The sequence below is a fragment of the Protomyctophum bolini genome (assembly GCF_963924005.1).
Source record: "Protomyctophum bolini genome assembly, chromosome: 17".
Classification (NCBI taxonomy): Eukaryota; Metazoa; Chordata; class Actinopteri; order Myctophiformes; family Myctophidae; genus Protomyctophum; species Protomyctophum bolini.
The window spans coordinates 35,150,983-35,177,688 of NC_137878.1; the positions used below are offsets into that span (position 1 = coordinate 35,150,983).

The following is a 26,706-nucleotide window of genomic DNA, read 5'->3' on the forward strand; positions in this document are numbered from 1 at the left end:
GTACGGCATACTATAGCGCGCCGTTTTTCATCATTTTTGAAGATTTGAAAAAAATGACGAAATGACAAAAACGATGGGTTATAGCCCATGTTTTTTGAAATTTTGAAAAAAAAAGTTAGCCTCGTTTCTCATCATTTTGGACCGTGGGCTATAGCCCATATCGTACGGCATACTATAGCGCGCCGTTTTTCATCATTTTTGAAGATTTGAAAAAAATTACGAAATGACAAAAACGATGGGTTATAGCCCATGTTTTTTGAAATTTTGGAAAAAAAAGTTAGTCTCGTTTCTCATCATTTTGGACCGTGGGCTATAGCCCATATCGTACGGCATACTATAGCGCGCAGTTTTTCATCATTTTTGAAGATTTGAAAAAAATGAAAAAATGACAAAAACGATGGGTTATAGCCCATGTTTTTTGAAATTTTGAAAAACAAAGTTAGCCTCGTTTCTCATCATTTTGGACCATGGGCTATAGCCCATATCGTACGGCATACTATAGCGCGCCGTTTTTCATCATTTTTGAAGATTTGAAAAAAATTACGAAATGACAAAAACGATGGGTTATAGCCCATGTTTTTTGAAATTTTGAAAAAAAAAGTTAGCCTCGTTTCTTATCATTTTGGACCGTGGGCTATAGCCCATATCGTACGGCATACTATAGCGCGCAGTTTTTCATCATTTTTGAAGATTTTAAAAAAATGACGAAATGACAAAAACGATGGGTTATAGCCCATGTTTTTTGAAATTTTGAAAAAAAAAGTTAGCCTCGTTTCTCATCATTTTGGACCGTGGGCTATAGCCCATATCGTACGGCATACTATAGCACCCCGTTTTTCATCATTTTTGAGGATTTGAAAAATAATTAAAATAATTAAAAAACCATGGGTTATAGCCCATGTTTTTTGAAATTTTGGAAAAAAATCCAGGCCCATGAATTAGAGGATAAAGCTCACATGTTACCCAAATAGTTGAATACACAAAAGCTAAGGCACTGGTACTGGTACTTCTGGTTTACCGGAACGGGGTTCAACTCCCTGCAGTGCCCTGCTCAATGTGTTGTATTTACCGAAAAAATTGCGGTGTTGCGGAGGATGAGAAAAATTAGCAAATTGCGGAGTGTTTAAAAAAAGAAAAAATTGGTGGAGTATTGCGGAGGAATTGCGGAGTGTTGCGGAAAAATTGCGGAAATTGTAATATTTAAACAGTAAATAAGACATTTTTGGCGAATGCAATGTAGTCTATATGTTTTGTGGGAGTGTGCAGGTTTTATTTTGCATAGAGAGATGTGTGGTGGAAGTGTGGTTTGGTCGGAGATAGAGCACGAATGAACGGCCATGTGCTCATGTACCCCCTGTCTATTAGGGTAGCAGGATTTGCCTTCGGGGTTCATATATTTGGTAAAATAACCCAGACTAATTTGTTTAGAGGTATTATTACATGTAGGAAAGAGGGGTGAAGTTTAGCGGGTGGCTTTGTAAAAGGAATGCATAACGGGCTGGGATGAGCTCAGATTTCAGCTGCTCCAAGGGGTCCTGCTATGTGAATGATGAGCCAGCAGGGGAACACTTGTACCACACATGAATGATGAAGCTATGGCTGCTTATTCCCCTGAGCCTTGTTCCCAGTGGGACAGCCAGCACTCCTTTAAATGAAAACCATTTTTTATCTCCTAGCTCCTAGTCTGTTCCAAAGGGCACAGTAGCCTATCAAATGCCACATACATACATAACACATGTGCACACACATCTCTATGTGTGTGTGTGTGTGTGTGTGTGTGTGTGTGTGTGTGTGTGTGTGTGTGTGTGTAATAGAAAAAAATACAAAAACAAAATGTATATTTAATCTTTTATAGTTGTCACGAGAAGGAAAACATTGCATGTTACAGGTAAACTCAGGGAGTGTAGAATAAGAATAATACATGTGACTAAAATAATCTACATCCTAACTATCCTTCATCGTTCACAATCCAGAACAACAGCCGGGTCAACGGGTTCCTGCCTTGTATAGTATGTGTTTCTTGTACGTCGTGTTGGAGGAGGGAGGAGAGGTGTCGAACTCCCCCGGCAGAAACAATAGGGGAAGTGTTCAAATATTGACCACGACCACGTCACACACACGTTTATGACTGTCTGCAGCCTTAGTGTTTACTTTAGTTAAGAGTTCTAAGAATCCCAGACTGGATTCCCGCCCAAAAACTGCCTTACAGCAGAGAGCACTGTCTTTGTCCATTACATGGATTAAAGCAAAATACAATGTCACGGACAGACAAATGTCCAAAATGTGTATATGGCCGAGTCCTATTGCCCTAATGATTTGTGAAACGTGTGAAAGGAGCCCCGCACACTAGCGCAGTTTGCTAAACAATTAACACAATATGTAAAATGATGTTTATGTAACATATAGCAGGGTCCTACATATACTGACAACCAGGTGAAGACATCACAACGTTGACATTTGAGTCTTCAACCTTTGTTTAATTGCTTTCATGCCATATCCTGACTATTACAATTTTATGGAAGATACTTCTTCTGAACATATTGCTAACATATTGCCACTTCAAATCATGTGATGTTAAAATAATAGGGCAATAGCCAGGCAATATACTACAAGCAAGAGCTTGTAGATAGCCCATTGTCACTGCACAACATGCTTTCATAGAGAACATGCATGGCTTCTGTGGAATCCAAATGACTTAAATCAGTCATCGTGAGTTTAATCCATGTTTATAATTTATAATTTGGGGTGAAATAACAATTTCAGCTTTGATCAAGCACACGGATCAGATCAGAGCTGAGTTAGCCACTCTGCTTCCTCCTCCACACCTAAAATCACCACTGATGATCACCAATGATACGATTCTTATTTATGGGATCTTAATCTACATAATAATAATAATAATAATAATTATACACTTTATTTATAAATCTGTAAGGTCCTTAACTCGTAATCCAACTCTGAAGGTCCATTTGGTTCTGGGTTGCAGTTGCAAAATGCCACTGCGACAGCATGCAACATAACGTTGCAACAACAGTCATGTATGTGTACAACACAGAACAGAACCCATAGTACAGCGGTTCAAAGACAGTATTGTGCTTGTAAAACATGAATATACGAGGTGAAACTGATGAGATATACCTTAATGCAGTCACTACAGTGATGGACTACCATGCGTTCTTGTGACATCCTATAATATGATCATATACAGGAACAACAGAAAAACTAAACAGGAAACTGTTTGATCATAGAAAACTGAATTGAACCCTAAACTCCCTTGTTTTTTTTAACCCCAAAACAGGAAGGGAGGATTAAATACTTATCACTGTATAATAATTCACACACCCGGTAATGTTAAGGGAATAAGTCTATAAAGCCATCAAGGCTTTTCATTTATATATATAAAAAAAAGACTGTAAAGTTTTCTCCATTTTTGTGCAAGTGGCGACAACACCGGGCAAAATCCTGAGTGTTAATTCAACTCTCTCTCTCTCTGGTAACACTTTCAATCTGGCCTCAGTATTTTGGGCATGTCATTATGGACGGACATTTGATTTCCCGAAATGTTCAAACAACCTTTCGAAAATAGTGAAATTAGGAGATCTACCAGCATCATTCACAATGCATTGGAAGCGTGTAGATCTGCTATTTTTTACTGCATGACAACAAAGAAATAAAATAGGGCCTTACAGCAACATCCATTTTACAAAAACATTGCAAGGCACAATATTTTTTGAATTTACTATTTGAATATCCGGATCTGGGGATCCAGTACCTCCTATGATGATGTCCTGTTTTTGGCTATAGAAGTGTATATTCGTACGTCTCTAAATGTTTTGATGAATTATAACTGGTGGGCCCTATTGTAAACAAAATAATGTATGCGAGTGTCGTCCACTCACAGTTAAGTTTTTGTATTGAGTTGTACTTGAAATGTACTGTAAACTGTTAATAAATACTTCAATCAAAAACCAGTACAGATATTTGCAGTTACAGTACTGTGTACATCATGGCAAGGCACTGTAACTAGTAACTACACAACCCAAACTCCTCCTTATGAGCCTTTGGACACACGAGCACACTACATGACACATCTCATACTGTACTTAGGACGGCAATGGAAACAAGCTGTAAGCTTTTATTGTTTTGTTTTGTTTTGCTATTCTTTTGATTATGGTGGGTCAGATGTATGCTATTATGGCATATGATTATTTCATGACCAATAAATCAATCAATCAATCAATCCATCCAATCAATACCAAAGTGTCAATTTGCTCATAAAAATAACACTCAGGATTTTGTGGTCCACCAGATGTAGCCATCAACAACAACAACAACAGACATAATCCAATTAAGGAACCATTGTTTTTGGCAACGTTTTACTAAGGTTTTGTGTGGGTTTTGTGGGGTGGGGGTTGGGTCATGGGGGTAAAGAGGGAAGGGGCGGGACGTCCCATCCATCTTGTGGCAGGAGACCCCGTTGTAACGACATGTGTGACAGCACGGGTTCTTAACGCCGGGTCCGGGGACCACCCGGGGCCCAAATGGGACCTTTACAGGTCTGTTAAAACACATTTGATGCCAGGTACAAGATTTCTCGTGCTTAGGTATTATTAAACCCAGCTATGCCAGGGATGAGAAGACGATATATTTTGATTACTATTGATTCAGAAATGTATCGCTGATATTTACCTTATAGTTGTTCCCCCGTCGCTAGGCAACGCTTGCTTCCACTATGGTGGGCGATACAAATATTTCTCCCCCGTCCACTTCCATTATAAGCAGCGTTTTCCTTGAAATTGAAGCTCAGATTGAGGTGAGGGACGATGTTAAGAGCGGGAAAAAAATAAGACCTAAATTCGCCAAAAAAGCAGCAGTCTGTAAACACCTGTAAGGGTCCATTTGGTGCCATTTGTACACTCTCAGTTACAGACCCGTAAGGGTCCATTTGGTGCCATTTGTACACACTCAGTTACAGACCTGTAAGGGTCCATTTGGTGCCATTTGTACACTCTCAGTTACAGACCCGTAAGGGTCCATTTGGTGCCATTTGTACACTCTCAGAGTTACAGACCCGTAAGGGTCCATTTGGTGCCATTTGTACACTCTCAGTTACAGACCCGTAAGGGTCCATTTGGTGCCATTTGTACACACTCAGTTACAGACCCGTAAGGGTCCATTTGGTGCCATTTGTACACTCTCAGAGTTACAGACCCGTAAGGGTCCATTTGGTGCCATTTGTACACTCTCAGTTACAGACCCGTAAGGGTCCATTTAGTTCCATTTTACACTCTCAGGCCTCTTCAACCTAAATAACTTTGGTTCTAGAACTGGTTCCGTTCTACATTCTTGGAACTTTGGTGCTTTTACGGAACCAGCGACCATTGTGGTTCCAGTTCCGAACCAACTTTTAGGTGTTCTGAACCCATTCATTTTCAGTGGAAACACTCAGAACTGGTTCAATATTAGACGTGGAAAAAATAACCGAACCCCGGTGAAAAGGGGGCCTCAGAATTACAGACGTGTAAGGGTCCATATGGTTCCCAACTATCTGCGGACCCCCTCAAGGACCCCCTGGGGGGGTCCCCAAATCCTACATTGAGAACCCAGTGTGCTACAAGCAACACGAGAGAGAGCGCCTCTAATCCCCACACGCTCTGCTCTGCTAACAAGTGAGCGCACGTGTCACACAAAAGGAAGGAGACAATTGGATCATAAAGGAAAGGTCAAAGGTCACGGGAGGGGCAGGAGGGGTCAGTTGTTTGTCAAATGGAGGGAGAGAGGGAGGAGGGATTGGCACATGGGAGTTAAGGAGTTTAGAGGCGACGGGGTGAGAGGTCAGAGGTCGATCGGGGGGGGGTCAGATTTCAGTGCATGGGCGCTTCCTGGTGGGGCGTGCCTTCAGGCTGCTGGGTCACCAATGCCGCCTCGGACTCAGGGTCACTGTTGAACTGATCGCCGTGGGAGGGGGCGATCTTGGTCTGAGAGAGAGAGAATTGTTTGTAGACAAATATAAATAAAGAATAGTCCATTGAATAGTCCCCACTCTTTGGGGTGTTTTTTTCTGCCACTGTATACAGTATATGCACGTACATGAAATCCGTCCTCTGCCATCCTATAACAACTAAGAGCAGTGAGCAGCCATTTTACGCCGCATGTGATGTACCAACTGTACAACTGTAGGGTCGGGATCGGGAACCAGAGGAACCGGATCCAACATTGAGGAACCGGAATTGGTTCAATCACATTTGGAACCGGTTATGAAAACCAGTTTTATCACGCGGTCACAACTTCCGTTTGTGCATGGTGTGCTGTCAAAAGTGGGATGTGGACTTCAGGTCTGCCGATTGAATTTGTGCTTATGCAAAATTATCTCTATATTTTTAAGTGGTGCAACCACTTCATTAAGTAGCTTTGTGTGTGTGCCTGGTTGCCTGGCTGGCTGTGTCCGAGCACGAAAATAGCATTTGGTTGGTTTTCAAAACCAAGTGTCACTGTTGTGCAGCCTAACACACAGGTGTATCAGTACAGTACAGTACAGTACAGTACAGTACAGTACAGTAACTACGGTACGGTAACTCTGTAATTTCTCGACCGTTTCGGATGCGGGGTGGCTCGCCGGAAACCAGGCGCGTTCCTGCGGGTCTGGAAGTTCCGGGGACTCTGGGGGACCCCCACACGGAGTTGCACTGTACTATAAATCGTTAAAGGGAATCGTTAAGGAACTGGAATCGTTTAAATCCCAAAGGATCCCAACCTTGCCTTAGTTGTGTAAGTATTTATATACACAATGACTTTAAACTTTTCTTGAAGAAAACAATGAAGACAAATCGATAATTTAATGAATAAATGTTAAGATGACAAAAGAGAGAAAAAACATGTTATATAATCTAACCTACAAGTTCTGAAGAACTGTGTGTGTGTGTGTGTGTGTGTGTGTGCACGAGCGTGCGTGTGTGTTTGTGCGTGTCGATTTGCTAATCGATTATTTGATTTACCTCACATTAAATCTGTTAGAGGTGTCGGTTTTGATGTGTTTTCTGATGTGCCCAGCCTTATTGTGTGCGTAAACATGTGTACGTATGTGCGTGCCTGTGTGGACTTGGGGATGGTGTCAGGTTAGTGTGCATTTCATCACGACACACCAATTCATGTCATTCAGGGTGAATGCAGTGTCACAGTACGTTATTTTCAAATAGCCTTTGTATAAAGCCCAAACCACACCAAAGTGTGGGTCGGGACAAGACAGATTTTAAAGTGCAACTCATTGAGTTGCAATGAGTTGCATTGGTGTGGTTGGGCTTGAGGGTTAAAGTGTTGAACTGATTTTGATGCCATGTTACGTAAAGTCATTTTGCTGGGGATCCAACGGTACCCTCTCTAGGATCCCTGGGGGTCCCCAGACCCCAAATTTAAGAATCACCGGTGTACTCCAACACATCACTACAATACATGCACTGGGGATGTTACCATTTAATCGCTGTTCTTCAATTAACTTAACAACCCTGATAATCTGTTCATGATCAGATACAATGATGTGGATTATAAAGACGTCGGTATTGACGTGTAGGACAGATATGGAGCACAGACAAAACAGGCTGCATCTGACCCTGGGGAGAGGACTCGGGAGGAGGACGGCTCCCCTGAGGCTATGGATTCTTACCTTGAATGTCTGTCGAATACGAAGTAAGTCGGAGATTCCTGACTTTATTGAAAAATGCTAAAACTATGATGTACTGTGCCTTAACAAAACAAAAACCGATGATGCTGATACACCTGAGATGACTATGTGGTTCCTAATGTCTGCTAGTAACAGACACAAGCTAACACACTGGCGCTCTGAGGGAGTGATAATAGCTGTGAGTATGAAAGTGACAGATAAATGTGTGCAAAAACGTATAAGCAGACCTAGCTGTTTGTTTAAAATTTAACAGTTATGCCAAAGATCTTGTGATACTAGCGGCCTATATTAAAGCAATAAGCCACAAGGGGTGTCAGGTTACTGGGTCTTTTATAATGGTTGAGAGGCGTGGTGAGACCCGACGCGTAGCGGAGAGGGGTGTGGCTGCGCCCACCAGAGCCAGCCACAACTGTTTTAGAACCCACCATATAAAACTAGATACTCAAATGTAGACTGAGTTGTTTGACGAACTGATATTTGTCGACATTGAATTGGAAAATAATTATTTTCTGATCTGTGGTGATATGAATTAACCTGACTCCGCCAGATGGGGCAGCAGAGAGTACACTGGGTTCCCCCCCTCCTGCTCCCATCTGGGAACTCTCAGGCAGACTTGATGCTCCGGCCACCAAACGGCCTGGCCAATCAGCGGCAGCTAGAGGCGGGATCAAGGCAGCACTGTGTATGCCTTGATACATACATGCCTTATTCTGTAAGCTTATTTACCTTTAACGTCCCCACTCTCTCCTCAAACGACTTGAAAGGCGGTGTGTTTCTGTGGAGAGAGGAAGATGAGGGAACGCTGGTGAGTGACGGCCTGACCGACCAATGAGCACAGAGAGAGAGAGAGAGAGAGAGAGAGAGAGAGAGAGAGAGAGAGAGAGAGAGAGAGAGAGAGAGAGAGAGAGAGAGAGAGAGAGAGAGAGCACTATTAAGGGAAACGGAGAGAAGGAATATCCTGTCGTGTCGGTCTGCGGTGCACACATGTGAAGCCAGAGTAGACGATACAATGACCCCAGGAAGTATTTTAAAGTAAAATACCTTAAATTAACACTTTGACTTCGGGCTCTCATTGTAAAAGGAGAGATGGTTGGTAGGTTCAGTGGAAAGTGTGCCACTGGATACGTGTCACAGAGTCATCTCAACAATACAGCAGCTTTCCACTGTGACCCCGTTCTGTTCACTGTTTCCACATGGCTGCATGTGTCCATTTTGTTTTCTTAGAAATGACGTGTTGTAAACAAGTCGTGTTGTATAAGTATTCTCTTTTAGTTAGTGGTACTAGTGTCCAATTGATAACTCTCCTTTAATAACTATCCAGATAATTACTATTGCACATTTGTGTGCCTGGTGAAACACCAGGCTGATTTTGCATTTTGTTTTCCAGTTCAGGTAATAACATACAGCACGATACAAATACGGCATATAGGAAAATATGCAAAAAAAATAAGTTCTAATTCTGGAGCTCTGGCTCATGGACTAAGAACCAAAAAGAACTGAACCAGACCCCATCTGAAAAGATGTTGTGCCAGGGATCCCCATACAAGATTTGTGTTTTTGACATGTTTCAAAATATTCAGAAATTGTATTCTTTTCTTCAAGATTCGTTGAAAATAGCAGACAATAGCTCACAACATGTCACATCATGACACGTTATGAGCTTGTAGATTGAACATCTTCAAAATGTCTGATGAATATAGAGTTAAAGTTGTTAAACTTATTTTGATGCTATTTTAGCAAATTTTACTGGGGACCCCCTGGAACCCCTGATGTAAACAACACAGCTGCAGCGAATCAAATTAATAAATGTGTGTTTAGGATTTAGGAGTGACGGACAATGCTGTTGACTGCTGTCTATGCTTTGTTGCTTGCATATTTAATGAAAATGTGACACACCTGTCATTAACCTCATTAGCTGCTGTGTGTATTTAATCTGCTGTATAGTTTTCAACCTGAACTAGAAAACAAACTACAATATCAGCCTAGGGGTTTCATGGCCTTGACAAAGGCGCGTGTTTTGATTCTAGGAAAATGCTAGGACACTAAATTGTGGGGCATTCTCTAACAAAATGCTTTGAAGTCAAGTCATGCGTGTATAGGCCATTTGGTAGGTAATGTTTAACCCATTCTGACCGGGCACCCATTTTGGTGTTAGCATCATGTTATGCTTTACCTATTGAAAAATAGCAGATCTACAAGCTCATATCGCGCCACCGAGTGGCGCGATACGAGCTTGTAGGTCTGCTATTTTTGAAAAATTCGAAGAACGACTGACATTTTTAGAATCTGATCTCAGGTCAGAATGGGTTCATCAGACCAGTGTGTGTCCCGTGGAAACCTCGTATGGATCTGATCTCAGGTCAGAATGGGTTAACTGTGGTGGCTTCATAGCCAACCAGTACAGAGGGACTATACCCCAGGCCCCAGCTACAAAACCTAACATTTCTTTACAATACTCCTGTGCTACAAAACAAAAACCACCTTCAGGCGCTGAAAGCCGTATATGGGCCCAACCCTCTTCCATGTTATAGCCTGAAATGCACCATGATACACTCACCACTAGAGCCCGACCGGTCGTATATATATACAGTACAGTACGTATGTTCAATGGTCAATATATTGGGACATTATTTGACTTCAACACCGGTAGCAATTATGCAGCTCATTTTGTCTCCATGTTTAACACTTAACCCATTCTGACCGGGCACCCATTTTGGTGTTGGCATCATGTTATGCTTTAGCTATTGAAAAATAGCAGATCTACAAGCTCATAGCGCGCCACCGAGTGGCGCGCTACGAGCTTGTAGGTCTGCTATTTTTGAAAAATCGAAGAACGACTGACATTTTTTTAATCTGATCTCAGGTCAGAATGGGTTAATCAGACCAGTGTGTGTCCAGTGGAAACCTCGTGTGAATCTGATCTCAGGTCAGAATGGGTTAAAAGAAATAGCCGGTACGGAACATACTGTAGTGTAGGTAATCAGCATTGGGCACCATACGTTGCCATTGGTCAGGCGGTAGTGACTACAGACGTTCCTTACCTCATGACCGGCATGCTAGCCGAATGCTGTATTGTACGTACGCTATCCGACAGCATTAAGGAAAACGGAGAGAAAGAGGTAGGAGTTAGTACAGCATATAGTAGTGGTTCTCAAATGTTTTCATCAAAGACAACCCATTATAACTTGTTTAAAAAATGTCACGCACTTATCAGTTATCCGATGGAATGTTGTTTTACTGTTAAATGTCTAAAACATATATTCCAAATGTTTTTTCAGATTATTTGAAAATAGCAGATCTACATGGCTCTACACAGTATATTAACTCATGTTGCTTGGGATCCCCTGGAACCCCCCCACCCACGACCCCTGGAGGAGTCCCCGGAAAACCCCACTTTGAGAACCACTGCAGAATAGCACAGGCTGCCAGGGTGTTATTGTTGACACGGCAAAACAGCGAGGAAGAGAAACAGAGAGAGCACACATAACAGGTTATAAAGACAGTATAGCGAGCACGTCTGGAGAAACCCTGGATTATTCCGTTTTACGCTTCCCATTCCTTAAATCCACATTTTCATCCAGATCAATGTATGAATGTGGCTCTATATGATGAGCTAATCCTCCTTAGAGGTGTGTGTGGGTATCTTTGTCATCAAAACGTGAAGATAAAGCTACACGCACACACACACACACACACACACACACACACACACACACACACACACACACACACACACACACACACACACACACACACACACACACACACACACACACACACACACACACACACACACACACACACACACACACACACACACACACACACACACACACACACACACACGCACGCACACACGCACAGCTATCCCTGTGAGGACCTCAACATTGTATTAGCCCTAACTAACCCTAAAGCCTGTTATACGTCGTTGCATGCCTGTGTCGTGGCCGTGAAAACAGCAAATCAACAAGCTGACGATGCGTCACAGCCCTACACGTTGAGCTGCTATTTCAGGGGTGCGACGCAACTACAGTAAGTCTAAATCAGGCATACAGTAAATCCAACTGCAACCCCTAAACCTCTAAATGCCTAATCCTAACCCCAACCGGAATCTTTTCCCAATTCAAAGCCAGTGAACAAAACAACCATTTATTTTTTACGAGGACCAGGAAAATGTTCCTCACAATGTCCATTTCTCAAATTCTACTATGCTTGTGGGGACATTTGTGGGCACATGTCCCCCACACAACCCCCACCCCTGCATACACACGTTAATATATGCTATACACCTGGAGCGGCTACAGGTCCAGGCTAATACGTGAGATTGCATTTCTCAGCACGCTGCGGCTTTGGGGCCCCTAATAATCTCGTTTGGAGCCCGTTGATCCAGAGAGAGAGAGAGAGAGAGAGAGAAGAGAGAGAGATTAGCATCTTCTAGGGGGAGGGTGTGTGTGTGTGTGTGTGTGTGTGTGTGTGTGGTAGTGGGGTGTCAACGGTGATGAAAAGTAACTAAGTACATTTACTCATGTACTGTACTTGAGTACAAATACTTGAGTATCTCAATTGTTCACCACGTCTCAGATGCAAACATTGCTTTTCACTCCACTGCTTTTATCTGAAAAGGTTATTTGCTAGTTGCTTTGGCTATTGGTTGCGATTTCAACTGGAACCAGCAACTTCCTTCCACCTAGTAGGAACTAGGAAGCATTTGTCTTTTAGGTTTTTTTAAACCACAACTGTTCCAGGTCTATTTATTTAAAGATTTGTTTTTGGCTTATCTGCATTGATAGTTCCAAGTGAAGACGGACAGGAAAGAGGGAGGGAGCAAGCCGATCTACAAGCTCAGAGCGTGTGACGTTGTGACGCGCTGTGAGCTTGTAGATCGGCTATTTATGGGCGAAGAGATGTTGTATTATAGAAGGAAACAACAGCGGTTGTAAGTCAGGTCCGTGTCAGTGAGAACAGAGCGTCCCAGTGGTTACAGCTGGTATCACAGCGCTGGGGCTGGTAAATCATTTACATCAGCACTGCCAGAGGCCCCGGGTGGGAGTAGTGAAAGATAAGGAAGGTCACTCACACACACACATGAATGGCATTTTCACAATAATTTGCCATTTGCCAATCTACATGATCTGAGTCTCAACGTGTCACACTGCAGCTTGTACTGTGAGCTTGTACGGTAGATCAAAATGTCTTTGATAATAATTGTAATAATAATAATAATCTAAATGTCTAATCCTAACCCCCAACATTTATCATCCATTAGGATCAGGAACATTGTTCTCACAATGTTTTTTTCTCAAATACTACAATAGGGCAATTTGGCCCTCAAGTATAGCGCACCACAAACACACACACACACACACACACACACACACACACACACACACACACACACACACACACACACACACACACACACACACACACACACACACACACACACACACACACACACGCTCCACCAGTACATCTAAAGGCGAGGTGCTCCACTCAAGGGCACTTTGCTTGGATGTTGTTGAGGTAGAGGGGGTGGGGGTCTCTCTCCACTCACCACCACCAACCAGAGCTAACCTGGCCGGTCACGGGGTCTCGCACCTGTGACCTTAGGGCTGCAAAGGGTCACTTTTACATCCCTCCCTCCATCCCCCCCCCCCAGCTTGTGGATTAAGGGGGTGGGTTTAGAATGGGGATGGATAGAGGCTGGGTGCATTATGCCAGAGAGTGGATGCGGCTGAATTAAGAGAGATTACGCTACAGAGTTGATGGTGGAGGAAGCAAGCAGAACTAGAATGCATAAAGAGACGCAGGCTAACGCTAATGCAGAGACACAGGCCAACGCTAATGCAGAGACACAGGCTAACACTATAATGCCCAGCATTGGGGCCACAGAAATGAGAAGGGGTTGCAGGGTTTATGGCGGAGGTTAAGTACAAGTAGAGGTTTAAGGGAGATGTACACAGTGAAATGCACAGAGGTCACTTAACTCTGACAGTGTGAGAATGGATCACCACTTTCACACCTAGTGTCCCTCTTTCTGGGCATGTCATTACAGCAGAAAAGAAGCTGGTCTACAAGCTGGTGCCAGTGACGCAATTGTGCGACAGAAAGTGTACAATAGGGCGTAAGTGGTTCAAACGTGGGTAGGCCTAAGTGATATATGTGTTAAATAGCTCTTTATTCTGATAGAAATCATTGCTATAGAATATTTGTTCAGTAACAGCTAGGGGTCTCCCTGTCTCTCCAGCATTTTAGTAAACAGAACATTTATTTTCAGGTCTGGATGCCAATTTTATCCTATCAGGAGAGAGAAGAACTAGGGCAATTGGAAGTGATGGAGGAAAAAGGGTTCTCTTTCCTAATTGGATAAAATTGGTATCCCGAGCTGAAAATGAGTTTACTATTTACCAAAGAGCTGGAGAGACTTGGAGACTCCCGTTAATGAACAAACACTCTCTATAGCAACGATTACTATATCAGAATATAGACCTTTTTATTTAACAATACAATCTCACTATCAATATCATCAGATTTAATTAAAATCAACTCTCAGAATTGTACTGTGTAGGAAAAAAAAACAAGTAATCACAGAGTGATCAGTGATCACTCTGTGTGACTTTCAGCTGAAGCACTAACTAGCATGACTCGACGCAGCCTTACCCTGAGACATCACTAACTATAGAATGACTCGATGCAGCCTTACCCTGAGACATCACTAACTATAGAATGACTCGACGCAGCCTTACCCTGAGACATCACTAACTATAGAATGACTCGACGCAGCCTTACCCTGAGACATTAATGTCATTCGACTGCAACCTGTAAACACACAGTGCTCAATATTAGTACTGTTAGATCAGTGGTAATTTCAACCCTTTTCATATCAAGGTCCATTATTTATTCGGCATTTGAGCTACAGACTGCAACCATGTGATGAGATTTAGCCTCTCAGACCCAAAGCGAAAGAATATTGTGTTGTTGGATGAGATATTGTCCACAATTCCATGCTGTATCGATATGGTACCATAGGAGAGAGAACAGGCAAATGTTGATCAAAATAACAATTCTACATCCTCTAATTTTGTAGATTAAGTAATGCAGATGTTTAACAATAATGTAACTTTGGAGGGTGTACAAGGAAAATGGACCCGTAGCCTAAGGGTCCATTTGATTTGTTTTGGGAAAATAGCAGATCTGCAAGTGGATCGGCTATTTGCAAATCGCCGTCGTATACAGAGTTAAAATGGTTAAACTGAATTTGATGCTATATTAAAGGACGACCCATTTTCAACCTATCTTCATATAATTAGTCTGACCATCATGATAAAATGGTACTATTTTCTCCCTCTCATAGGAGGGCTGTGGACATTTCAGAAACCCGGCTACAAGTGGCATTGTTTTCTTTTACATTTATTATTATTATTATTTTCTCATTTTGTATTTCGATTTCTATTAGTATGCTATAACTTTCCAGGAACAGAAAACCTGTGGTTTCTATTAGCTTGGATTCCCCATTGATGATGTCACTGCTAGGCCGGGTTTCTGAAATGTCCACAGCCCACCGAACAGACAAAAATGATACCATTATTATAAAGAGCATTAGTGACTGAGGACCAATTATAAGAAGATAGGTAGAAAATGAGTGAGGTTGTCATTTTGCTGGGGGCCTCGTGGAACCCACTCAAGGAACCCTGGGTGTACCCTCAACCCACTTTGAGAACCACTGGGTTAGATGTTTAGATTAAAACGCTTCAAAGTTGGATGTGACAGACAAACAAACGGATACATGCAAGACACACTATTGGGTGACTGTCAATCTTTGGCTATCATGCCGTCAATGTCAAGCACAGTTATCCGATGGAATGTTGTTCAAATTAGTATTTTAAATAGCTATAATTAACAATTACACAATTATTAATGGAAAGATTGTGATGAGGCGGGTCTGTTTGTACAGTATGTACACAGTATATCACTCAGTCCACCAGAGGGAGGAGAAAACGTACTACGCAGACACCCCAAATTGTTTGTTTTGAATGTTTACACTTGTGGGTTTGTGACTACGGTTGTATTGTAACAGATAATCAAACTAATTGATTCAAGTAATCAAAAATGATTGAATTTATTAAAATAATAAAATTTCCTAAATACTGAACGCATTTGATTGTTGCGGTACATTCTGAGCTTGTAGATCAGCTATCTCTGCAATTTTTCAGCCAAAAAACACTAATCGAAAAGGTCATCAATAGAATAATCTCTAAAGATAATCAATTGCTGTATCCATATTTGTGGTGTGTGTGTGTGTGTGTGTGTGTGTGTGTGTGTGTGTGTGTGTGTGTGTGTGTGTGTGTGTGTGTGTGTGTGTGTCCACTGTCCAGGATGTGTGTCTCACCTGACGTCTTCCAGCTTGCGGCTGATAGCAGAGCCCATGCTGGACAGTGCTGCCGTGGCCTTCTGACCCGCTTGGGACAACGTCTCTGATGTCTTCTTATAGCTGGGAGGAGGACAGAGAGGGACACAGAGACGAGAGGGGACAGACAGACAGACAGACAGACAGACGGACGGAGAGAGAGAGATACAGTATGATATAACTTTAATGTCAGAGTCATCTGTTTGCTTTGAACACACAACACGGTACATTTATAACTGCAGGCTGAAAGTCTTCTATTTAGAGTTCAACTATGGGAACAATTCCAACAGAGTCTGTATTATTTCATGTCATTATAAGGGGAAATACAGTAGCAGATCTACAAGCTCTTGAACTTGTAGATTTTCAATTTTTCACTGCACGACACCATCGTTTCACAAAGTATAAAATAGGGCTTCATTACTGAAAACATTTCAGTTTCTTAGGGCTCCCGGGAACCCCCGAAACCAAGGATAACCTGTACGTTAGCGAACAGGGCCCTCCAGGGGCCTTGGGAGAAAATACTTAAAAGACGTCAATGGCAGGGAATGCCGTTATCTTTTAACAAAGACATGAAGGGGTTTTCTACAGAAAGCACCAAATAAAACATAATATGCAAAGAGATTCTCTAACAGCACTAGGTTCCGTTATGTTAAATAGTTTATGCTTTCTACAGGAACTTTGAACAACGCACCACATCGACAGAGATGCCAATCTTACAAAATTCACGTGAAGTTATGGCATCCGCTAACCTAGAGGTTTAAGAATCTCTAGGTTAGCGGACGCTTTTCATGCCAAGTACCCCCAAATATGCAATGGTTAAGAGGTGCACGCACATCCACAAATTGCAACGGTGCAGGATCCAAAAAATAACTGAGAGAGGAGAGAGGAGATCTGGCACACCGTTTTAAAATCTCCCAAAATAATTTATTGACAACAGACTAGCGGACAAAAAAATGCAACGTTTCGGCCTCACAGGCCTTCGTCAGGTATACTGAGTGAGAGTATACCTGACGAAGGCTTAAACTTTGGCTCAAACGTATATATATTTAATTTCCTGAAATATGAACATTTTGGAGTTGGAGGTGGTTTCTTCCCGACAGCAGAGCTATTCCAAATGGGTCCCAGTGTATTTCATGTTGCAGCTGTATCAGTACCTGGCCCAAGCTGTTCCCTAGCAACGCAATTCCACTGTCAAGCTCTGTTGTCACATAGCAACTGAGCACCACCCACTCAGCCTCAGGGGCCACCGTGGCTGAGTGGGTAGAGAGAAGCCATCTGGTAATCAGAAGGTCAGTGGTTTGTCTGCATGCATGGCCATGTAGTGGAGCTGGATGAAACTAGAACTGAAACTTTAAAAAATTTAAATACTTTGTTTGGGTACAAACTCTACTCTACGAAAAGTACAATTTGTTGCCAATACATTTGTACTTTTAAAAGTTTCAAATGCATGCATGAGTAGGCTTGTTGTAACGTAATTATTCATATTGTGGTATTGCTTAAGTATAACAGCTAAGTAAAGAGTCATTCTTCCACCACTACAGCATGAACATGTAATGTTAAGCCCGATTGTATGCCCTATTTTTTACTATTTATATCGAACCTCGTGAGCTTGTACACATTGGCAATGTTCAACAAGGGACACCAAGACATGCGACATAACTTTGGGTCTTACTGTACGTACGCTGTGGATGTAGTGACCTCCTGCCAGCTTTTGGTGATGTTCTGTTTGAGTTCGTTGAGTGGAGTGATGCCCAGTTTCCTCTTAATGTCTGCCATGTGCTTCTCCTTGTGTGCAAGCACCTGGGATAGAGTCTGAATCTCATCCTCCACCTTACAGCGCGCGCACACACACACACACAATGCAGATGTTACACGTAGAAAATAAATGAGTGTGCCCAGATCGCAGTCGTGCAAATACCTGATGATCATTCGGTCTCTGTGAGTTCAGTGTGAGTACACATTGTGTACTGTACGTTGATTGAAATCAGTGGTTCTTTTCATAATCGTTCAATAATCTCAATTGAGGAAAACGTTTATATCATCATCATCCTCATCATCATCCTCATCATCCTGTGCTGCTAACCTTGACGAGGTCCGCTTGCAGTTCCTCCCGCTCCTCGTCTGTCAGGGCGGGGGGCGACGGGGGGCCGCTGACCGCCGTCACCGCATCCTCCCCCACCTCCGGAATGCTGTCTGGACGCTTCTGAGACACTGAGAGAGAGAGAGAGAGAGAGATCTTACAGCTGTGTGAACGTTATGGGTGAGCGGCGTGCTAGGATTACTTTAGTTTGTTCCTGCAAAAAAAACTATCCAAAAAAGGAACGTTTCTGTGATTCTGTCACACAGCCAATGGATTATTTGATTGGTTTCCCTACAGTAGGTCAGTCAGTGGTTCTCATTTCTCAAATGGGGTCCAGTGACCCTAATGGACCCTTACGGTTCTGGTTCAGTGACCCTAATGGACCCTTACGGTTCTGTAACTCTAAGAGCGTTTTGGTACACATACCCACTGCTCTATACATGGTGTAACACAACTAGAACACTATAGTAAACAACAACACAAGTGATGCCCTTTGAAACATACACAATATACTGTAGCAACATTTTTTTACAGTAATGATATTGATTTTGGTTTTTTTTAGCCATTGATGATATAGATTAGTTTTTGTTATTCTTCATGTCACGTCTATGAATTGATTGCATAGGGAAATTGCAAGTGCTGCTCAACCTTTTCAGGACACGACTACACTCCCTACACACTACACACTACACACTACACACTACACTCCCTCCATCATGACCTCCTCCTCCACCAGGAAACCACAGCCACCGATGCAGTGTTGATTTTGATAGCACATTTTAATATTGAATTCCTCAACTCCTACATTCCAAGTGCTAATCGGGGGGGGGGGGGGGGGGGGGTGTCCACCAGTTCAAATGGCTATTGGCTATTTTCAAAATGGCCGAAATGTATGTAGGCAGGGCTGACTATGTAAAACTAATCTAAATCTACAAAGTAACTAAAGTTTTCAAATAAATGTAGTAGGGTAAAAGTATTAATATGTGGATCCGAGATGTAGTGCAGTCGAAGTAAAAAGTATTGGAAATACTCATAGCACAAATGCATCAAAATAGTACTCAAGAAGAACAGTATTAAAGTAAATCTACTTAGTTACCTTCCACCACAGCGTACTGTACAGCAACACTAAAACTTGATTGTATTTGTCTCTCACACTCACAAAAAACATTGCACATGCGCGCACACGCACACACACACACACACACACCCACACGCACAGTCGCACACAACCACACACACACACACACACACACACACACACACACACACACACACACACACACACCCCTTTGATGCAGTCTCTAGCTAATATGAGCAGCAGCAGAACATCAATAATACAAGCAGAGTGTGGATGGAGACGTGTGTGTGTGTGTGTGTGTGTGTGTGTGTGTGTGTGTGTGTGTGTGTGTGTGTGTGACTGTGTGTGTGTGTGTGTGTGTGTGTGTGTGTGGGTGCTCTGACAGCGCTGGGGGTCCGCTGAATCTCGGGTCATTAGGAGCTGTCACTCAAACGGTCTGACCTGTTCACCCGCACGGCTACAACACCCTGCGCCGCTAACCTGCAACGGAATCTAGTTTTTCCATTGGATGTAAAACACTCTCATTGATTTTAGGGCTGAAAGAAACGTGAGAACGATGGTCAGCATGACCGTAGTCAGTGGTGGAAAGTAACTACTAGGCAGTAGGCATGTAACGATTCACTCAACTCACGATACGATTCGCATCACGATATGAGGTTCACGATACGATTTTTCACGATATTAAAAAGAATATATTTTTTAAAATTTATATAATTTATCTTCCCCCCTGAGATTTTTTATTTTAACTACATTGCAAAAGAAGTATCATTACTTTTGACAGTGCAGAAACATAATTGCCTTCCTTGATGGGGATCAACAACTATCATCACCTGGGCACAGTCACAGACACACAGCTCCCCTCTACAGTGCTCTACTACTGAAAGTGACTATCATTTCTCTCCAAAAGCACTTGAATATGATGGAATATGACACACATCACACATCACACTTGAAAACGATATATCGTTACATGCTTAGTAACTACACATATTTACTCAAGTACTGTACTGAAGTATAGGTTTGAGGTATTTCCAACTTATCAACATTCCGAGACCGAATGGCCTATGGTCCCTTATTTTGTTGTATATTGTATTGTATGTAGGCCTATGTATGTTTGAGGTACGAGCAGCTGCAATACCACTCTGTGACCTAAAAGTGGCGCTGTTGAGCAGCCTAAAAGGGCCATTCATTAACACTGAGCATAACTATAACTGCAGCCAGCCAGCGGTGTCATTGAGCAGTCTGCACCGCTCAGTTCACATGGGTGTGATTTTTCTTATTGTTTGGTCCCGTCTTATCACTGCTTGCAGCTATATTTGTACTTCTACTCCAGTGCATCTCAGAGGAAAATGTACTTTTTAATTCCACAATGATTGTTTTCTTTATAGTTACAAAGTCACTTTGTAGATTTAGATTATTCTTTCAAAACGGACATTGACCACTTCAGTCCCATAATTATATACTTGAAAATAGGGGGTGCATACTTAGTTTAGACTAGTCATTGGTTAGACATGGGTTAAGGTTAGGTTTAGGCGTGCTGCCCCGTGGGAGGTTAGGTTTAGGGTGAAGGTTTGAGATAGTAGGTTGTAGTTGTAGGACTAATGACTGGTCTAACCAATGACTAGTCTAAACCAAAAACTGTCTAAACTAAGTACTGCACCCGGAAATAGCCAGTCTACAAGCTCACAACGCGCCTGAGCTTGTAGATTTGGTATTTTCAAAAGATTTGTACATGTATTTAATTTGATTAATAACATTGCAGTACTGATAATTTAGTCAAGTTTAAAAAGAACCACTGCTGGTGGTGGTGGAGGTGTCATTCTGCACTGTGAAACCACACAAATCTATGAGAAATTAATGCCACCGCATCAGTACAGAATCTTAAGACAAGAAGGTCAAAATAACATAGAAAGCATAGAAATAAAGCAGACTTCAACATCAATACACAGCACAACATGCAGCTCTACAGGCCCACTATCGGACATGTACAGGGGGAAAAGGGCAAAATGGTGCCATGGTACCGATCGTATTGGCTACCGATTGTCACTTTTTGGCTTTTCTGCCCTTATTGATAGTTGAAGTGAAGGGAGGGAGAGAAGGGGAGTCAGACACGCTGCAAAGGTCGTCATGAACGCGACACGAACACGTGCCACGCTGTCAGGCCAGAGCCTGACTCGCAGTGACTCGGGCACGTCAAATTGGGGTCCGCGGGCTAATAAATTTGGGGCTCCTTGACATGAAAAGGTTTGACAACCACTGCTCATAGGGTACACTGATTGCACAAGGCCAAACAAACATCATGCTATTGTCGTGTATCTTCACACAACTTAAATTTGGAGACCACACTATAATATTCATTCAATCATTCAGCTCATCTCCCTGGGAGGGGATTTTTACAGCGAGGGAGGTTGTCACCGTTGGAGTGGTTTTTTGTCACGGGCCTGCCATCAACAACATGCTACAGTACTTGACTACAGAGGAATTCAGTGTGTGCTCAAAATAACAATGAGAAAAAACATTACAGTATGTATGCAAATAAAATAAAATAAATACATTATCTGCATAGCGATTATTCTATCAATTACCATTCGATTAATTGAACAAATAATAAATAATACATGTTGGAATTAATTTAATTCATGAAAAGTTTTTTTTTTGGGTGTTTCTTTTAAATAAAAAACAAACGTGTTATATTATCATTAATAAAATCCAATTCAGTTTTGGGGTTTGCTTAGCGGTAATTACAAGCCTAAGTAAGGGAACAGCACGTGTTGATTGGCTACGTCTCCTGAGCAAAATATATGCATGTCAAAACACGATGATCAACTGGAGCGAAAGTGAGATTCCGTTATTAGCAAAAGCTAACAAAAACAATTCCACAATTTAATTTGCACAACTGGTAGTGCTATCAAATGAATCCATGAAGCCGTCAAAGCTGCAGCATCACTTGGAGACAACCCATAGTCAACTTATTGACTGCCAATGACGTATTTTTAAAAGGGTTATCTTTGAAAAACAAAGAAGGGTCCCGCACACTGTCAGAAACTTGCCAAAAATGTTGCTCTTCCTGCTTCATCTCGCTCTCAGTTAAGGGGGCCAAGATTTAAAGACACCCGGTCTGCCCTACACCAAATCTCTTCACCATAAATATTAGCTGATCTACAAGAGCTGCTGTGGCGTGAATATCGTTCTACAGGTACAGGTTCTGTACAGGTTCTACAGGGGAAGCGGAGGTAGGATTTTGTTACGGTTAATTGTGGAAGTGGAAATCAAATGTGCAGGAAGTAGTAAATCTAGCGCTCACACTTGGACCAGAATTTAAAATGTATCTCAGTTCCATCTTCTCTATCACTAGAAATATTTCTATCTACAACCTTCTCTCTGTCTCTCTCTCAAATTCAAACATGCTTCATTGGCAAAACTATCATTCTCATACATATTGCCTTTCTTTCATCTCTATCTCTCTCTCTTACTCTTGCACACACACACACACACACACACACACACACACACACACACACACACACACACACACACACACACACAATAGCAGTAACAGATACCTCGGTCAGAGAGACTATAGTATCATGTCCTGTACACAAACTCCTGAGTGTAAATTTCACCCCCAGTATTAATATCTTTATTTACTGACATCTGACGTGGCTTCAGCATTTTGGATAATAATACAAATTTGTTTGGCTTTTAGGCTTGGAACGCCAGTGACCGAGTCCTGGAGGCACCTTGTCCACACCACAGCCTATAGTAAAGGTGTCAGGCATAAGTAAGTAAAAACAAATGTTACAGGGCAGATACGACATCCGTGCGCGCACACACACACACACACACACACACACACACACACACACACGTGCGCACGCACATACACACACACAATGACCAGGAAGTCCAACTCAGCACTAGAGGAACAGGTTCAGCAGGGTGACACTGTACTGTCAGCATTGGGAAATGTCCTCCTGTAGGCTAGAATGTGAGCTCTGCGTGCATGTGTGTGTGCGTGCATGTGTGCATGCGTGTGTGCGTGCATGTGTGCATGCGTGTGTGCGTGCGTGCGAACACTGTAGCCATAGGTGAGTCTGTGAGAGGGGGAGGCTTGTGACAACTTAAAGGAACATTTCACATTTTTCAACATCTGTAATTATGAGTGCTCATTCCTCACTAATGCTCGCTACGGGACATTGTCATTTCTGTCTACATCACTCTCTCTCTCTCCGTTTCTCGCTCACACGCACACAGATCCATCCACCCACCCACCAGTGGTGAAGTAAAATTCAACATACTAAATATCAGTAGCCAGTGGGTGGTTCGGGACAGGTATCTGGTTAGGATGCCTCTCGGGCGTCTCCCTAGGGAGGACCACGAGGCACGTCCCACTGGGAGGAGACCCCGGGGCACGTCCCACTGGGAGGAGACCCCGGGGCAGACTCTCTGGTGGAGCTGTTGCTCCCCCGACCAGACTACAGATATGCGGTTGAAGATGGATGGATGGAAACAGCAGTATAATAGTATATTACACAGTAACACTGTGTACTGTGTATAGTTTAACAATAACCTAAATAGATAAATATTTCTGCAGAAAACAGGTGGGGTGTGGGTTTAAAGTGTGGTCCCATTAAATTGCTTATTGCTTTCAGTTCCAAGTATACATGTATTTGCCTTCAGGTATATTTATGACCCCTCACATGACCAGTCTGTTGTGCTGCGTCCATTCCCTGTCACACTGTGTGGCATTAAGTGACATAGAGCACGGCTGTGGGGGCCATAATGATCCAGTGAGGAACACAAAAGGATGTGGACGTAATGAGCCATGTCAGGAGAGAGCTTAATGATGATTACACAACGCATATCATTAACTCCCCTTTAGCAATGACAGGCTAAACCAATGATTCTCTTTCTTTTTAACACCCCCCCCAATTCAGTCATTATGCCAGTTAATTCCTCCCACACCCATGTGTGTGTTGTTACAGCTGTTGTTGCGACTGCAGGTCGCAGTTTACTATGAAAACCTGCATCTCGCGTTCATCACTCCTCGTGACATGCTCCATATATGGCCAATTCAGAATTAATTCCATATGTTGATCTGACCTCATCAAACCTTGTACACTCCATAGATGGCAGTACAGAATTAATTCAGACCTGACCTCATCAAACCCTTAGATCTTCATATATGGAGCTGACCTGTTCTGACATTCCATATGTTGATCTGACCTCATCAAACCCTGTACACTCAAGACACGCTCCATATAACGCTGCCGTGCCTCAGGCGAGGTCGCTTCTCACACTCAGGGCGTCTTACCGGTATCCTACTGACTCTACGATTTATACGGCTCTAGCAGAGAAGAGATTCTCAACCCGTTTAATTTGAAGGACCCCTAGTTTGACATGCATTAGTCTACGGACCCCCCATTTAATGCTATTTCTATCGCTGGGAGCCTCAATTTATATTGTAAAATCAATGTTGATTTAACTCTGAGAGTGTACAAATGGAACCATTTGTACACTCTCCCTCCACTCTCCCCTGGAACTCCATCAAGGACCACCACCCGGACCCCTGTGCGACCCCTGTGGGAACTGTGCAGTGCACTAACACAACACATTGGGAGATTGTAGATTGCTATTTTCACTAGGTTGGGTACCGGGCCGGGATACAATTTTATCAAATCAGGAGAACTTATGCAGGATAAAAAAAAAAGTGAAATTGGAAGTGATGAAACAAAACAAAAAATGCATACAAATTTTGAGACACTATAACAATTTAAGCAGTTCTTCCTCATGTTTTAATAAAATTGGTATCCTGCTGACCTGAACACTTAAGTTATTTCCTGTTTACAAGAGCTGGAGAGACAGGGAGACCCGTTACTGAACAAACACTAGTCTATAGCAATGATTACTACCGGTATATAGAGTTTCGTGAAAAAAATGAATTACGGTATATACTTCAACTCTCAGAGTGTACAAAATAATAGTTATATAACATGTTTTTGTTATAACTAGTCCTTACCCATTCTTATTATTTATTATTATTAGTCTTTACCCGTTCGAAGACAGATCATAGCCTGTTACGGTATTTAGTATTACGCTATACCATGTCTCCCCCAATTTACCGTTTACGTTCAACAGCGTCACTTCTTCCCAACATGCATTGCACTGCATGTCACGTGATCTAAAATGGCAACCACGCATGCACAATACTGGGGCATACATATACACACAAACACAGGGATACTGTCGCCAAACACTGTGGTTGGTATTAATTCTACCTCTGCCAAAGTAATCACGACCATTTATCTGAATGCCATTCCCAACAAAACATCTAACGTTTTGGTTCACACAATGCAACGGCAAGATCTTACAACAAATGCATTACTTTTTAAAATCACTTTGGAAAGAACAAGGCAGGTGTGCACGCCCGGCGAGCGAGTGCCTCAAGCCCCCATGCAGGTTCTCACACATCACGTAAACAAATGTGCTGTCCAAGTTGCCAATCACAGCAGTGGGCGGAAAGGTTTATCGCATGAATGAAAAAAGAATGAGCGCTCCCAACGCACGTCTCAGCCAATCAACGGAAATTGTTGTTGGGAAACTTACAGGAGAGTCCGACATCATTATTCGACAGCTCTAGACAGATTGTAAACAAACTATATAACTAAAGATATACACGTGTGAACAGGCTAGCAGCTTCTTGAAGAGCTGAAATAGTAAATCCACAATAACATTTGTGGTTGTCTGTCTGACAACACAACAGTCACACGATTAAAAGATGCCAAGGTCCAATTCTTAAAGTAGACAATGATAAATTACCCACACAAAAACATCTACTGTATGCATCAGCGTTTCATGAAACGAAGGGGAAAAAAAGTGTTTTTCTGTCTGCGCAGCATGAAAACAAAGATGCACAGGTCAGCCTTCGGGGACTGCTCATCAAAACATGAAAAATGAACTTGAAATGGAAACAGAACCATATTTTTTGTAGAAAGAATAAAGAACAAACAATGTTCAATTCCTAAGAAGTTTTACAACTGCGCCATTATAATCCAGTCCTGACACTGTGACACACATACATCACTCACTTTACATACTGTACACACACACACACACACACACACACACACACACACACACACACACACACACACACACACACACACAGACCTTGTAAAGTCCATCCCCACAGCTGATATGAGATGACGTAACATTCATTTCACCCACACACACACACACGACCCGTCGCCACACACCCCCTCACCTCTCCCTGCTCTGTCGTGCTGCTGCTGGGGGTGGGGGTGGTGGGGGTGTGGGTGGTGGTGTCCCCCACCCGCCGCCCGGGCGGCGGTGGCGGGGGAGCCCGGTGGCGTCTCGCCGTAGGCGGGCGAGAGGTACAGGTAGCTGGTGTTGACTCCCTGCTCAAAGTCGAAGGGAGAGTGGTAGTCCTCCAGAGGGTCCAT

At 42.6% G+C, this 26,706-nt stretch overlaps 1 protein-coding gene across 1 annotated transcript; it reads right to left on the reverse strand.

The window, feature by feature from the left end:
- Positions 1-1,853: 1,853 nt before the first annotated feature.
- On the reverse strand, positions 1,854-26,706 carry tpd52 (tumor protein D52; the record flags this gene model as incomplete). The annotated part of the gene is made up of 6 exons (XM_080788142.1): positions 1,854-5,978; positions 8,405-8,453; positions 16,068-16,169; positions 17,767-17,915; positions 18,169-18,296; positions 26,577-26,706. 6 exons carry the CDS (start codon positions 26,704-26,706, stop codon positions 5,865-5,867), a joined length of 672 nt encoding a protein of 223 aa, XP_080644268.1. The 3' UTR covers positions 1,854-5,864.